Source organism: Nestor notabilis, unplaced genomic scaffold (genome assembly GCF_000696875.1).
Source record: "Nestor notabilis isolate BGI_N333 unplaced genomic scaffold, ASM69687v1 scaffold15226, whole genome shotgun sequence".
NCBI classification, from domain to species: Eukaryota; Metazoa; Chordata; class Aves; order Psittaciformes; family Psittacidae; genus Nestor; species Nestor notabilis.
In genome coordinates this window covers 7,188-19,626 of record NW_009934361.1, presented here as the reverse complement: position 1 = coordinate 19,626, position 12,439 = coordinate 7,188, and the positions used below count along the sequence as shown (strand labels likewise).

The 12,439-nt window shown below is 41.5% G+C and overlaps 1 protein-coding gene across 1 annotated transcript; it reads left to right on the top strand.

The window, feature by feature from the left end:
- Positions 1 to 109: 109 nt before the first annotated feature.
- Positions 110 to 11,057, top strand: MED17 (mediator complex subunit 17). The gene is made up of 11 exons (XM_010017313.1): positions 110 to 271; positions 979 to 1,198; positions 2,602 to 2,738; positions 2,837 to 2,921; positions 4,005 to 4,157; positions 4,796 to 4,926; positions 5,939 to 6,123; positions 6,694 to 6,831; positions 7,831 to 7,948; positions 8,792 to 8,951; positions 10,639 to 11,057. The coding sequence occupies exons 1-11, from the start codon at positions 179 to 181 to the stop codon at positions 10,842 to 10,844; spliced, it is 1,626 nt and encodes a 541-aa protein (XP_010015615.1). The 5' UTR covers positions 110 to 178; the 3' UTR covers positions 10,845 to 11,057.
- The last annotated feature ends 1,382 nt before the right edge of the window (positions 11,058 to 12,439 follow it).

The window sequence follows — 12,439 nt, the reverse complement described above, 5'->3', positions numbered from 1 at the left end:
CTGTTCAGGTGTACTTCATCCTCCTGTGATCTCTCTGTGGTTTAAGAACGAGCCTTGCACCGTGTGTTTTTAGTCTCTTGATTACTCTTCTGTTTTGTCTTCAGGGTTGGTAAAGTTTCAGCCATCCCTCTGGCCTTGGGATTCGGTGAGGAACAACTTGAGAAGCGCCTTGACCGAGATGTGTGTGTTGTATGATGTTCTCAGCATTGTGAAGGATAAAAAATTCATGACTCTAGACCCAGTTGTGCAAGATCCCCTTCCTCCAAAACAGGTATGTTGTACCTGGTAGTATGGCTTGATGGCAAAGGTTTTATTTCGTGGCAGTTTTTTCATGTATGATGCATATACGATTTAGTCAAGTGTTCCCTGTTGTGCTAGCACAGTGCTGTGTGGGCCAGGGTGAGGCTGAGAATGGGAGGTGAGGCTGATTTCAAAGGTCTCTTCACTAAAACTGTAAGTCCCAATGTGACTTGTGGGTGTATAGTGCGGGTGTATAATGTATAATTCCAGATAAGCAACTGAACATCCAGCAAAATAAGTTATTAGTCATAGAATCATAGAGTGGTTTGGATTGGAAGGCACCTTAAAGATCATCCAGTTCCAACCCCCTGCCACGGGCAGGGACACCTTCCACTAGAGCAGGTTGCTCCAAGCCCCTGTGTCCAACCTGTCCTTGAACACTGCCAGGGATGGGGCATCTGCTACTTGGGCAACCTGTTCCAGAGCCTCACCACCCTCATAGTAAAGAATTCCTTCCTTGTGTCTAACCTAAGTCTCCCTTGTTGAAGTTTGAACCCGTAACCCCTTGTCCTATTATTATAGTCCTTGAGGAATAGTCCCTCTCTGGTATCCTCATAGGCCCCCTTCAGATACTGAAATCTGCTCTGAGGTCACTGTCAATGAGCTTTCACTAACAATAGTTTTTTGAGAATTGAGGTGTAAATGGCTTTTTCACTGTCTTCTTTTTATTGTGGCTAGAATCCTCAGTTTCTACAGTTGATTTCAAAGAAGAAGTCATTAGCTGGAGCAGCTCAAATCCTGTTGAAAGGAGCAGAAAGGTTATCCAAATCAGTAGCAGAAAACCAGGAAAATAAGAGACAAAGAGACTTCAACTCTGAGCTGCTGAGACTGAGACAACACTGGAAGCTGAGGAAAGTGGGAGACAAAATTCTTGGTGATCTGAGCTACAGAAGTGCAGGTAAACAAGCAGAAGGGTCTTTTGTTTTGCTCCAGAATGGATATTTGTACTTTGTGGATTTTTTTTACAGATGGAATGTCTGTAATAATGAATAATATAATTTAACACAAGTTTATTGTCATAATGAGACGAGATTGTAAGAGGAGGAAGCTTGTTTCATTATCAGGAAAAGTCTCTTGCCATCCTCAAGCTAGAAAGTGATTCAAAGGCTGTGTAGGTTTCTAGTAAAGATTGCTTTACAGAAACAACTCTGTATTGACAATGTAGTTGATCAGTTGACAGGTAGACCTTGTAATCTTTGGCTTTTATCTACATTTGGCCTGTAAAGCATGTAGAAGAAATGAGGAGTGCGTTGCATTTTCCTGTGAACAAAGATCATAGAATCATAGAATATGTCAAGTTGGAAGGGAATCATAAGGATCATCATGTCTTAACTCTCTGCTGGGACTGCCTAAGACTAAACCATAAGACTAAAGTGTGTTGTTGAAAACCATTCCCTCTTATCCTATTCCTGCAGGCCCTTGTCAAAAGTCCAGCTTTCTTGTAGCCCCCTTTAGTCACTGGAAGCTGCTCTAAGGTCTCCCCAGAGGCTTCTCTTCTCCAGGCTGAACAGGCCCAGCTCTCTCAGCCTGTCTCCATAGCAGAGCTGCTCCAGCCCTCTGAGCATCTTTGTGGCCTCTGGACTTGCTTCAAGAGGTCCACATCCTTATTTTGGGGGCCCCAGAGGATGCAGGACTGCAGATGGGGTCTAATGAACTGAGTAGTGGGGTAGAATCACCTCCCTCGACCTGCTGGTCACGATGCGTGGTTGTCATTCTGGGCTGTGAGCACACACTGAAGCCGGCCCATGTTGAGCTTCTCGTCAGCCAACACTCCCAGGTCCTCCTCCTCAGGCCTGCTCTCAGTCCATTCTCTACACAGCCTGTATTTGTGCTTGGGATTGCTCTGACCCAGGTGCAGGACCTTGAACTTGGCCTTGCTGAACTTCCTGAGGTTGGCATCAGCCCACCTCACAAGCGTGTCAAGGTCCCTCTGGATGGCATCCCTTCCCTCCAGCATATCAGCCGAACCACACAGCTTAGGCTGAGGGCACACTCAATCCCACTGTCCATGTCATCAACAAAGATGTTGAACAGCACTGGTCCCAATACCAAGCCCTGCAGAATGCCATTTGTTACTGGTCTCCACTGGGACATCAAGCTGTTGACCACAACTCTTTTTGACTGTGACCATCCAGCTTTATCTACCGAGTGCTCCATCCATCGCATCCGTGTCTCTGAAGCACAACTATGGAGTTCTGGAGACTTAGAAAATACGTAGTCTTCTAAAACAGGGGTATGAGCTTCATTATTTGCAGAAGACGCTTTATGCATAGTATGTGTGTTTTTGCCTTTCTTTCTTAGGCTCCCTTTTTCTTCATCATGGCACGTTTGAGGTGATAAAGAACACTGACATTGACCTGGATAAAAAGATACCTGAGGATTATTGTCCTTTGGATGTTCAAATTCCAAGTGATTTAGAGGGATCAGCCTATATCAAGGTTTGCCAGAAAGACTAATAATGCAATGTGGGTTTTGTTTTGGTATTTGTGTGCTTGCAACAAAGAACAAACATCAAGTAACATTCTCTTTCATCTAGGTTTCTATTCAAAAACAAGCTCCGGACATTGGTGACCTTGGGACAGTCAACCTCTTTAAAAGACCCATGCTAAAATCAAAGCCAGGTATAACTAGCTGTATGTTGTTTTTTGAACATGTTCTCAAGAAGTAGGTTTGTGTACGATGTTTATTTGAAAATCTTAGCATATAGCTTGAAAGAACAGTGAACAAGAACATTCTTATTTAAGCTGCAGTTTTCTGTGTAGGTGCTGCTTGGGCTTTGGGAACATGATGCTTTCAAAGCATACTTCTTGAGGTTTTCATATGTGTTTACTCAGTTTCTGAAACAAAATTACTAGGATTGTATTTTAAGTATTCTAGAGCACCTTATGTGAGGTATTAGACGTTAGAGCACATAACCAAAAGCAAACCAAGGTATTGTGTTTCAGCCAGTGACATCCCATTAGTTCAGCAGAGCTGAATGTCTGACTTAACTTTGCCCAAAATGTAGAACTTTTTTCTGTGCCCTGTTTGTTTTCTCTGGATCTGAAACTCTGCTGGCAGTATGTGCATTCATGACCAATAGCTCACCTGGCAGGTAGTAGATGGAGTCATTTACTACGTGCCCTTATGTGAAGCTGTACATTTTTGGGATTATAATTTCATCCTTTACTATTTAGGATTAAAAAGAACTGGCAGGATTTTATTTTACAATGGTCTGTGACACAGATACTTGTGCTGTCTTGACCATAGCCAGGATACTGTACTATATAGGTGTTTCATATGATATTGAGGTTACAGCATAGAGCTTATGTGCTTACGCAGACCAGAATCTTCCAGGAATTTGGGCCCTATAACTCTTGTGAAAGCACGTACATGCACTTACCATTATTTGGTGGCTCATTGTAGAGTGAATTTAATAAAGTTGGAAGTATCATTGAAAGTAAATTGCACCTTAGCCAGAGGTTCATAAGCAGAGCTCACAAAAGGTCTGGGAATATAATGGGCAGTTCCAGCTGGGAGCTGCAGTTCACGGTATACATATAGGTAAGGTAACACTAATGCCTTTTTCTACTCCATTTGGACAGAAGATACTGACTAAGTTACCTTAGCAGTTACTCATAGCTACTGCAGTGACTGGCATCTGAGCAAAAAGGTAGCTTTTTCTTACTATTTCCCTTCTGCAAACACTAGTTTGTGTTTTTCAGGCTCTCCCCACTGGCAGACAAAGTTGGAGGCTGCACAGAATGTTCTTTTATGTAAAGAAATCTTTGCCCAGCTGTCGCGAGAAGCTGTTCAAATTAAATCCCAGATTCCTCACATTGTTGTGAAAAATCAGATCATTTCCCAGCCTTTCCCAGGTAGGAGACTTTGTAAGACTTCTTAACCTGTTATTTGCTTAAACATGAACTGAAACTCTGATGGATGAGACCTTTTTAAACGCTCTGTTCTTAATGACAACAACAAAAAAGGAACCTCATTTTCCAAAGGTTTTGAAAAACCAGAATTTCCCAGAATTGGAATTTTGCTTGCTAATTATAGAAGCATTCAACTAATGCAGGTTGGTTTCTTATTTACTCACATTTTACTGTGTGGAGTTTGGATTGGTTTACTTTGTGATTGTTTTTTGTCAGTGGCACTTGAAGCTGTCAGCTGTAATCCAGGGAGGGGGTGAGCAGGCGGCTGTATGGTGCTGGGTTTAAACCACACAAGTGTGCACACTGGGGACTCTTCTTTTTGTTTGGGATTGAGTCATAGAAATTGGTGTGAAGTGTACCTAGTGAGTTAATAGTCGACCTGTCAACACTTCAGTCAGTAGCAAGTGTTACTTGCCTTTGTTGCTGCGCTCTCCAACATCACTCTTTGATTTTTCTGATACGGTGAATACTGCTTGTAAAAATACTGACTATAGTACGTGAAGAAAAGCAGTTCTCAGTAGCCTCCTTGAAAATTGTCAGTGTCCTTATTTGTGTTGTGTTTTTTAATCTGCTTCGTACAGGTTTACAGTTGTCTATTTCTCTGTGTCACTCTTCCAATGACAAAAAGTCACAAAAGTCTGCTTCTGACAAACAGAATCCAGATGATCATCTTTATGTTCTGGAACATAATTTGCATCAGCTTATCAGAGAGGTAATGCATTTATGGTCAAGTCCTGAAGACTACATGCTTTTGTAGTCATACATGGCGTGCAGCACTGTTATAACAATAGAGTGCCACTAGAGGCCAGTCGCTTTCTACCCATTGGTGTGAGGCGACGTGCTGTTCAGTTTCAGTGTGTAGAGGGGGTTGGGGAGTTCCAGTTGATGCTTTCATGGAATGCTAGTTCCTTATTTAACCTCAGGCCCAGCGTTTCCTTCAGAAAAGCTGTGCAAGGTTTTTCAGTACAGCTCCTCAGTTTCCCTTTTTTCTTTGTGTCTAATTAGTGCTTGTTGAGTACTTTAAGTGAACGTCTGTTCAGCCCATACTTCCATGAAGGAAGAACAATCAATTACCATAATAACTTCACTTCTTTTGAGGTCCACTTCTCTGCTTCAGTGTCTTAGAATTCAGAAGGACCTGGGGTAGGAGGCTGAGCTTGCATCTGTTCAGGAGAGGAGCACAATCTTAGATGTCTGAGCAGTTGTGCCAGAGAGTGCTCATCTCCTTAGAGGTACAAGTCATGCAGTCATGTGGAATAGTCCAGTGTTTTAAACACTGAACTGGGTTTCCTGAGCCCAGTGCCCAGCTCTGTGAATTTCCTTTCTTAACTTTGAACCAGATGCTAATTTTTTTGTACCCCTTTCTATTTCTAAAATACTTCCTTTATTTTTGTTTGACCATTCTATCTGTCTCCAGAGATGTGTATGAGGCAGACATACTAGTAGGAGCTACTGCCATAGCACCAAATCTTTGTTAGCTAGCACATGTTTTTAAAAATCACTTCCCATAAGGTTTGAAAGAGCTGCGTAAGCAGGGGAGACAAAGTATGAGTGGAAAGCTGCTTTAAAGTGCTGTCAAACTTATAAAGGAAAAAAGCTGCCATTTTGGAAAGTATGTAGACTTAAAACAGCTAATGTGAAGCAGCATATTATAGTATACACATTACTTCTTGCGGATACATTATTTGGTCACTTCCTTTTATAACATCTGTTGTTTGTTGCAGTGCCACAAGCAAACCCTGAGCTCAACAGTGATGCCACATCCAGCTAGTGCACCTTTTGGCCATAAGAGAATGAGACTTGCAGGACCCCAGGCTTTTGATAAAAATGATATCAGTTCTTTGCAGTCGAATGAAGGCCTTCTGGAAAAGATAATAAAGCAGGCAAAGCACATCTTCCTGAGGCGGAGGTAGGTCACAAGCTGTTCTTGTTAAAGTTACAATAAAATGTACCATGATGTAGAGTACAATTGATCTTTTTTTCAGTGTTCTTAGAACAAGCAGCTACTTCTTTCACTGTTAAAAAACTCTATTTTTAAGTACTAAGAACCAATAACAGATCAGGAAATATGAGCAATAAGCAGTTGGCTAGTAAAAAAAAGAGGTGGGTTTCTTAGAGATCTCTGTGACAACTCTAACGTAGGCTGCTGATAATTGTCCCTACTTTTCTGAAGCTGCATAAATCTTTTTTAGTAGTCTTTCCCGTGCAGTAGCTCATTCTAAGTAATACCACTTTAATACTGCTGCAGAGTGTATGTGACATGTACAGAGTAAACAAGTGCTCCATTAGCACCAAAATGGTGCTGAAATAGAACTTTGATTCACATGGTTTATTAAATTCACCTTTTTTTCTTTTTGGTGTGCCACCAAAAGAAGGAAAAAAACCCCAAACTAATTAATAACCTTTTCACTTCCTTTAAACAAGATAAGAGCACAAGCTGTCTAGATTACAGCACATGGAATATGGCTTTATCTTCTAGAACTGCTCGAACCATTGACAGTCTGGCCAGTCGTATTGAGGATCCTCAGATTCAGGCCCATTGGTCCAACATAAATGATGTTTATGAATCCAGTGTTAAAGTTCTAATAACTTCTCAAGGATATGAACAAATATGCAAGTAAGTATGAAAATGCCTGTGTCTTTCTAGTTGTAGAAGCATGCAGCAGTGGCAGAGTGTATTCAAGTTGTGTTTTACAGGTTTAGATTCTCTTCAGGCAGACAAGTGGGAGCACTTTATTTTCATGTGTGTTTGGTTTTGAGTTGGGGCAGGGAGCAGCCACCCTAAGAAAGCTCTTCACCCACTTTACACTTCAATGAAGAAACTTATTAAGTCATTAACTAGCACAGTTTCCTTTCAAAGAAGGAATTGAAGGCGAAAGTGGCCATTTAAGGTGGGGGTTGCTTTGGATAGAGATAGATGAATATGCAGTATATTTGTATGTGCTGGGTTCTAAACTTCCAGTCTGGTCATGGACAGCTAGTCAGTGCTCAGTCCTAGCTCAGTTGCACAGGTACTAAAATGTGGAACTTAAGTAATTCATGCTATTAGTTACACACGTTGTCTTCAAAATAAGAGGTTTCATATGCCAGAAACAAATGTCGGCATGCTGACCAGCAGTGAATGAACTGATGTGTTCACAGTGGATGACCAAGCTATTTTTGGTATTTTGGGCAGTCCTTTCTGGCTGTGTCCACAGTGTGGAGCAGACTGTGGTCAGTGGTGCAATTTGCAGTCTCCTTTCCAAAGTACATGTGCTGCCCAAGTCTTGGCTGTAGGATAGAACAAGCCCCAGGTACACACCATTTTCCTCTGCCCCTCTGCAAGGGAACTTGGGCACAGTGCAGGCAGGGAGCTGCGAGGCACCTCGGGAGGTTGCTTGACCTGAGCAACCAGGTCTGAGAACATGCCACAGATGATGTTCCCTGAAGTACAGAGGGAGCTGTCATGAAGGGTGAAACTGAAATGTCTGGGGTTGCTGTCTTGTTTACCATAGGCTTTGCACCATCCTCATCTTAGAGTTATTGTCAGTGAATGGGAGGAATTCTGTGCTCTTAGTTTCCTGTTTTCTTAAGTGTTGTAATGCATTTTGAACAAACCTACATCTTGTCTTCAAAGATCCATTCAACTACAGCTGAACATAGGCGTTGAACAAATCAGAGTTGTGCATAGAGATGGAAGAGTTATTACACTGTCCCATCAAGAGCAAGAACTGCAGGATTTCCTTTTATCTCAGGTAGGTTCACAGACAGTCTTCTTCCCTTTCTTGTAATGTTTGGCAAACAGAGGAAGTTAGAATCTTATCTGTGTAGAAAGTGTTAGAAAACTTTATTTAAAGATAGTGGAAGTAGGAACGTGAATGACTGAATTTGTAGAGTCTTTAGCAACTGTAACTAAAATATAATGCCAGTTTTTACTAAGGTCAGTAGTAATAATAGTTTTTTCCCTCCCATTTAAAATACATTTCTTTATGCTGCTCATCATGGGAACACTAAGGTTTTTGCTTACTTCAGAACAAGTCAGAGTCATAGCAGACAATAAGGTACTCAATATATGAAACTTACTGCAACCAAGACCTGTCTAGAGATCTTAATGAGCCCACAATTAGTGTTGTTTCAGCATTGTCTTGTTAATGTTCACTTTGCATCAGCCATTACTAAATCAGCTGATATTTGAATGAACCGTGTTTTCTAAATTGCTTAGAGCAAGCTGCTGGTTTTAGTCAGAAGTGACAGTCTCTCTACTATGCATTATAAATAGTCAAGGTACAGGTCTTTAATAACAGTGGTTTGCCTGTTGCAGTTATATGAAACTCCACGACACAGAAAACAAGTTGAAACAGGTTCTGCTGAGGGTATCTTTTTGGTCAGGTGTTTTCAGACTTGTTCACAGAGAACTGTTGAACAGTGCTAGATGTTTCTTTGTTACAAGCATTAAGTCATGATCTAACTGCATAGTGTGTGTAATACAGTGGTCTTCTCTGTGTGCAGGAGAAAAAGAAGTGTGGTAAAACCAGGAAGCACTTATTTCTGTGGTGTGCAAATATTGAACAGAAGTTGAACCTCTTGTTACTTTTCAGATGTCACAGCACCAAGTCCATGCAGTTCAGCAGCTTGCAAAAGTTATGGGATGGCACGTGCTGAGTTTCAGTAATCACGTTGGTCTGGGGCCGGTGGAGAGCATTGGCAATGCATCAGCAATAACTGTAGCATCACCAAATGGAGACTATGCCATTTCAGGTAGTGTCTTCTCTTGCAAATGTATGGAAAATCTTACCATGAAGTGAATTCTACAGGTTTTGTGTGTCTCTGAGATAGTCTTAGAATTAGCATTGAAAAGCTAGATTACAGAAACCATCAAGATCCTGAGAGAAGGGAACAAGGCAAACACCACCATCACAACTGTGAACTTAATGAGAGCAAATTTTGGTCTTTTCAGGGATCTTCTTGGAAGAATCCTATGGAATACCATCCTATGGGATGGAGAGAAAAGGGGTCCAAGAGAGTTGGTTATTTTTTTTTCCTAAGTATCACATCTTTCAAGCTCAAGAATGGTCATTCCTTTGTGCAGGAAGTTGTGTAAAGGTGACCAAAGATCTGTGTGTATGAACAGGGAGCTCATGACTAAACTCTTGACATAAAAAGGAAGCTGCAAGTGATTATAAGCAGGACCAGTTGATCTGGGAGGAAGATAGACTTGTCCAAGCATGCATTGATGGGGACAGGAAAGCTAAAACCCATCTGGAGTTGAGTCTGGTGAGGGACATACAGGGTAACAAGAACAACTTCAACAGGTAGGTCAACAGCAAAAGGAAGGCTAGGGGAAATATGGGCCTGCTGGTAAACGGGGAGAGGACCTGGTGGCATAGGACATGGAGAAGGCTGAGGTACACGATGCCTTCTTTGCTTTCATCTTAAGACTGGCCTTCAGGAACCTCAGGGAAAATTTGGAGCAACGAAGACATGAGACAAGTTCATGGCACCAGGTGGGATGTATCCATAAGTGCTGAGGGAGCCAACTTATGTCACTGTAAGGCCACTCTTGATGATCTTTGAAAGGTCATGGTCATCAGGAAGGATTCCCGAGGACTAGAAGAAGGCAGATGTCACATATTCAAGAAGGAGAATCTGGGGAACTAGTGTGGTCAGCCTCACTACAATTACTGGGGAGATGTGGCAAAACCCAGTCCCAGAAGCAGTTTCCAAACATATTAAGGAGAGGATGATGATAATGATGGGGAGTAATCAGCATTGATTTATGAAGGAGAAATTGTGTTCAGTCAGCCTGATAGTTATCTCTTTGTGGAAGGCTAGCTTGGTTAAGTGAGGGAAGAGCTAAGTGTTACCTCCCTAACTGCTTATTTAAAACACAAACACATACACACACTACCACCACCCAACATCACAGCACAAAAACCCGTGTGAGCCAAGAGAACACCACCCTCCACCAGTCTTGCAGAATTTTGTGATTAAAAGCAACAACTATCCTGAGTGACTCCATTCCCATCCGTTTGATGTAAATCCACTAGGAACAATATCTTTTCGATCATGTTTTTCAGGAGAATGGTGGGAATACATCCAAGGTAAGATTTGGCCAAAAAGCCCTTTGCCCTTCCTGCACCATTAGAGAAAAATAAATGCATTTGTAAGCTGTATGCCTGTGGGGTTTTGTCAAATGTTTCTCTGGTGTGCTCTAACCAAGAACATGCAGTGCTAAAGCAACAAAATCATGGAGAAATGGGAGACCAGAAAGAGAAAATTCAAAGAGAAAACCTTAATAATTGAAAAAAAAAAGGTAATTTCTCTTGTTTGCTTTCAGCATGATTGGAATTGAGTAGGAGGAATGTACAGCGTACATGAGGAAGGATATTTAGTATGAGGAATTCTTACAGTGTAAAAATGCTCATAGAATCTCTGTTCATCACAGTACGTAATGGCCCAGAAAGTGGCAGCAAAGTTATGGTTCAGTTTCCACGGAGTCAGTGCAAGGATCTTCCCAAAGGCGATGTACTGCAGGACAACAAGTGGAATCATCTTCGAGGGCCCTTCAAGGAAGTGCAGTGGAATAAAATGGAAGGACGGAACTTTGTCTATAAAATGGAACTCCTCATGGCTGCCCTAACTCCCTGTTAATAATCCATCTGCCTCTCCCTGGGGGTTGGAATCGTCACTGAGCTGCATACAATCACTGCTGAGCAGCAAAGGGAAATGGAAGCTATGACACGATGCAGGAAAGCAAACCCAAATGTATTTCCTGTACAGATATGTCCACTGTAGTGTTTCTAATAAAACTTTTTTCAATAACATCTAAAAAACTTCTGGGAAAGTTCCTTTCAGCTGTTTCTTCTTGCTCTATCTAGAGTAGCATGAGTAGTATCTAAAAGCATCTGATGCATTTTTCTTCTATAAAATTAATTCAGTAATTCTTTGCTATATGAAAAGTGTCTGCTCAGTCATTCCCTTCCCTCTCATGCTCTTGCTTTTCTCAATAGATCTTTGTAAGTATTTCGGAGAGATAAAAATTACTAGAATGGAATTGTGCTATTGCTAAGCCTTTTAGTGGCTTAGACCACAGGGACTGGCTATCCTGGGGGAAGCTAATGGGCTCGTTTGATGAGAAGTGGGACAGCAGGGAAGAAGGAGAGCTCCCTTGTCAAGAATGAAAGCTAAAGAAAGCTTAAGGAACAGTCTTCACTGCAGGACATTCTTGAGCTGGAGTTTGTACGTGGATGTGGCTTCTGGGTGATCCATTTCATTTTTGAGAGATACATTTAGTGACAACTCTTAAAGTTGAGTGCTACGAAGTCACAGCTTGTGGCAAACATCTTTCTGATGGCTATAGGTGAGTCTGTGTGGTGGTTGGTTTCTTTGCTTGTGTTTTCTGTCCTTGTTTTTTGCAAGCATGTAGAGGAAAGGGTCTTACTCTGCTTGCAAAATTCTGGCAATTTGAGTTTGGGGGTGACTTGTGTAAACTCATGTCTGGATAGAAGCAGGTAACTCATGCAGTAGATGTTGCATCTCCACAGGTTGGTTAGTTTGTTCGGGGTTTTTTCCTGCACTGTCATTGATTATCATCCAGGGAAACAATAATATCCTGAAGATCAGCTCTTTTGAGTTCTTTGAAAATAGAAGTAGTCATGTTTTTGTCTCTCTTGGTTGTGCTTGTAGCCTTCTTGAAGCTTCTAGTAAGGTGTTGCACAAAGCTTTTCTTTTGTTTGATGATTAATTGCTAAAGATCTTTTCAAAACCTGTCTGTATGAACTGGTTCAGACTTACTTCTATATTATGTTATGAAGTGTGTGTAAATATATACATATGAGAACATTTTGCACATAGAACATGTTTGTACTGAACATCATACTTGTGACAGCTGTTATTTTGCTGTATTCTTGAGCAATAAAGAGTAGTTGTAGGAAATAATATATTAAGCAACTGCTTGTGGGAAGCTGCTGCTCAGTCTGTATCCAAAGCAGCTATTGTACTACTGTTGGTGTTTGCCACTGTGGAGCATCTTGTTATTTCAGTTCCTTGGCGTACTTGCTTCTGTATGACTGAGCTATGAGAGAAGGGGTTTTTCTTTCAGGTTTTGATGAGCTTCTCAAGACATCATAGAGAAAATGAAAATGTACTGGTTGAAAATAGTCTCTTCATGGGTGAATCTTATGCAACCCCTGTGATGCCAGGTCTCATGTTGCTTGAGTAGCCTATGGTTACAGGTGGAGAGGGGT

Excerpts from the sequence above, each read along its gene's own strand:
- MED17 (XM_010017313.1), top strand. The coding sequence starts at position 179 with ATGTGTGTGTTGTATGATGTTCTCAGCATTGTGAAGGATAAAAAATTC. Across the intron at positions 1,199-2,601 it reads TCTGAGCTACAGAAGTGCAG|GCTCCCTTTTTCTTCATCAT; the intron begins GTAAACAAGCAG and ends TTTCTTTCTTAG. Across the intron at positions 7,949-8,791 it reads AGGATTTCCTTTTATCTCAG|ATGTCACAGCACCAAGTCCA; the intron begins GTAGGTTCACAG and ends GTTACTTTTCAG.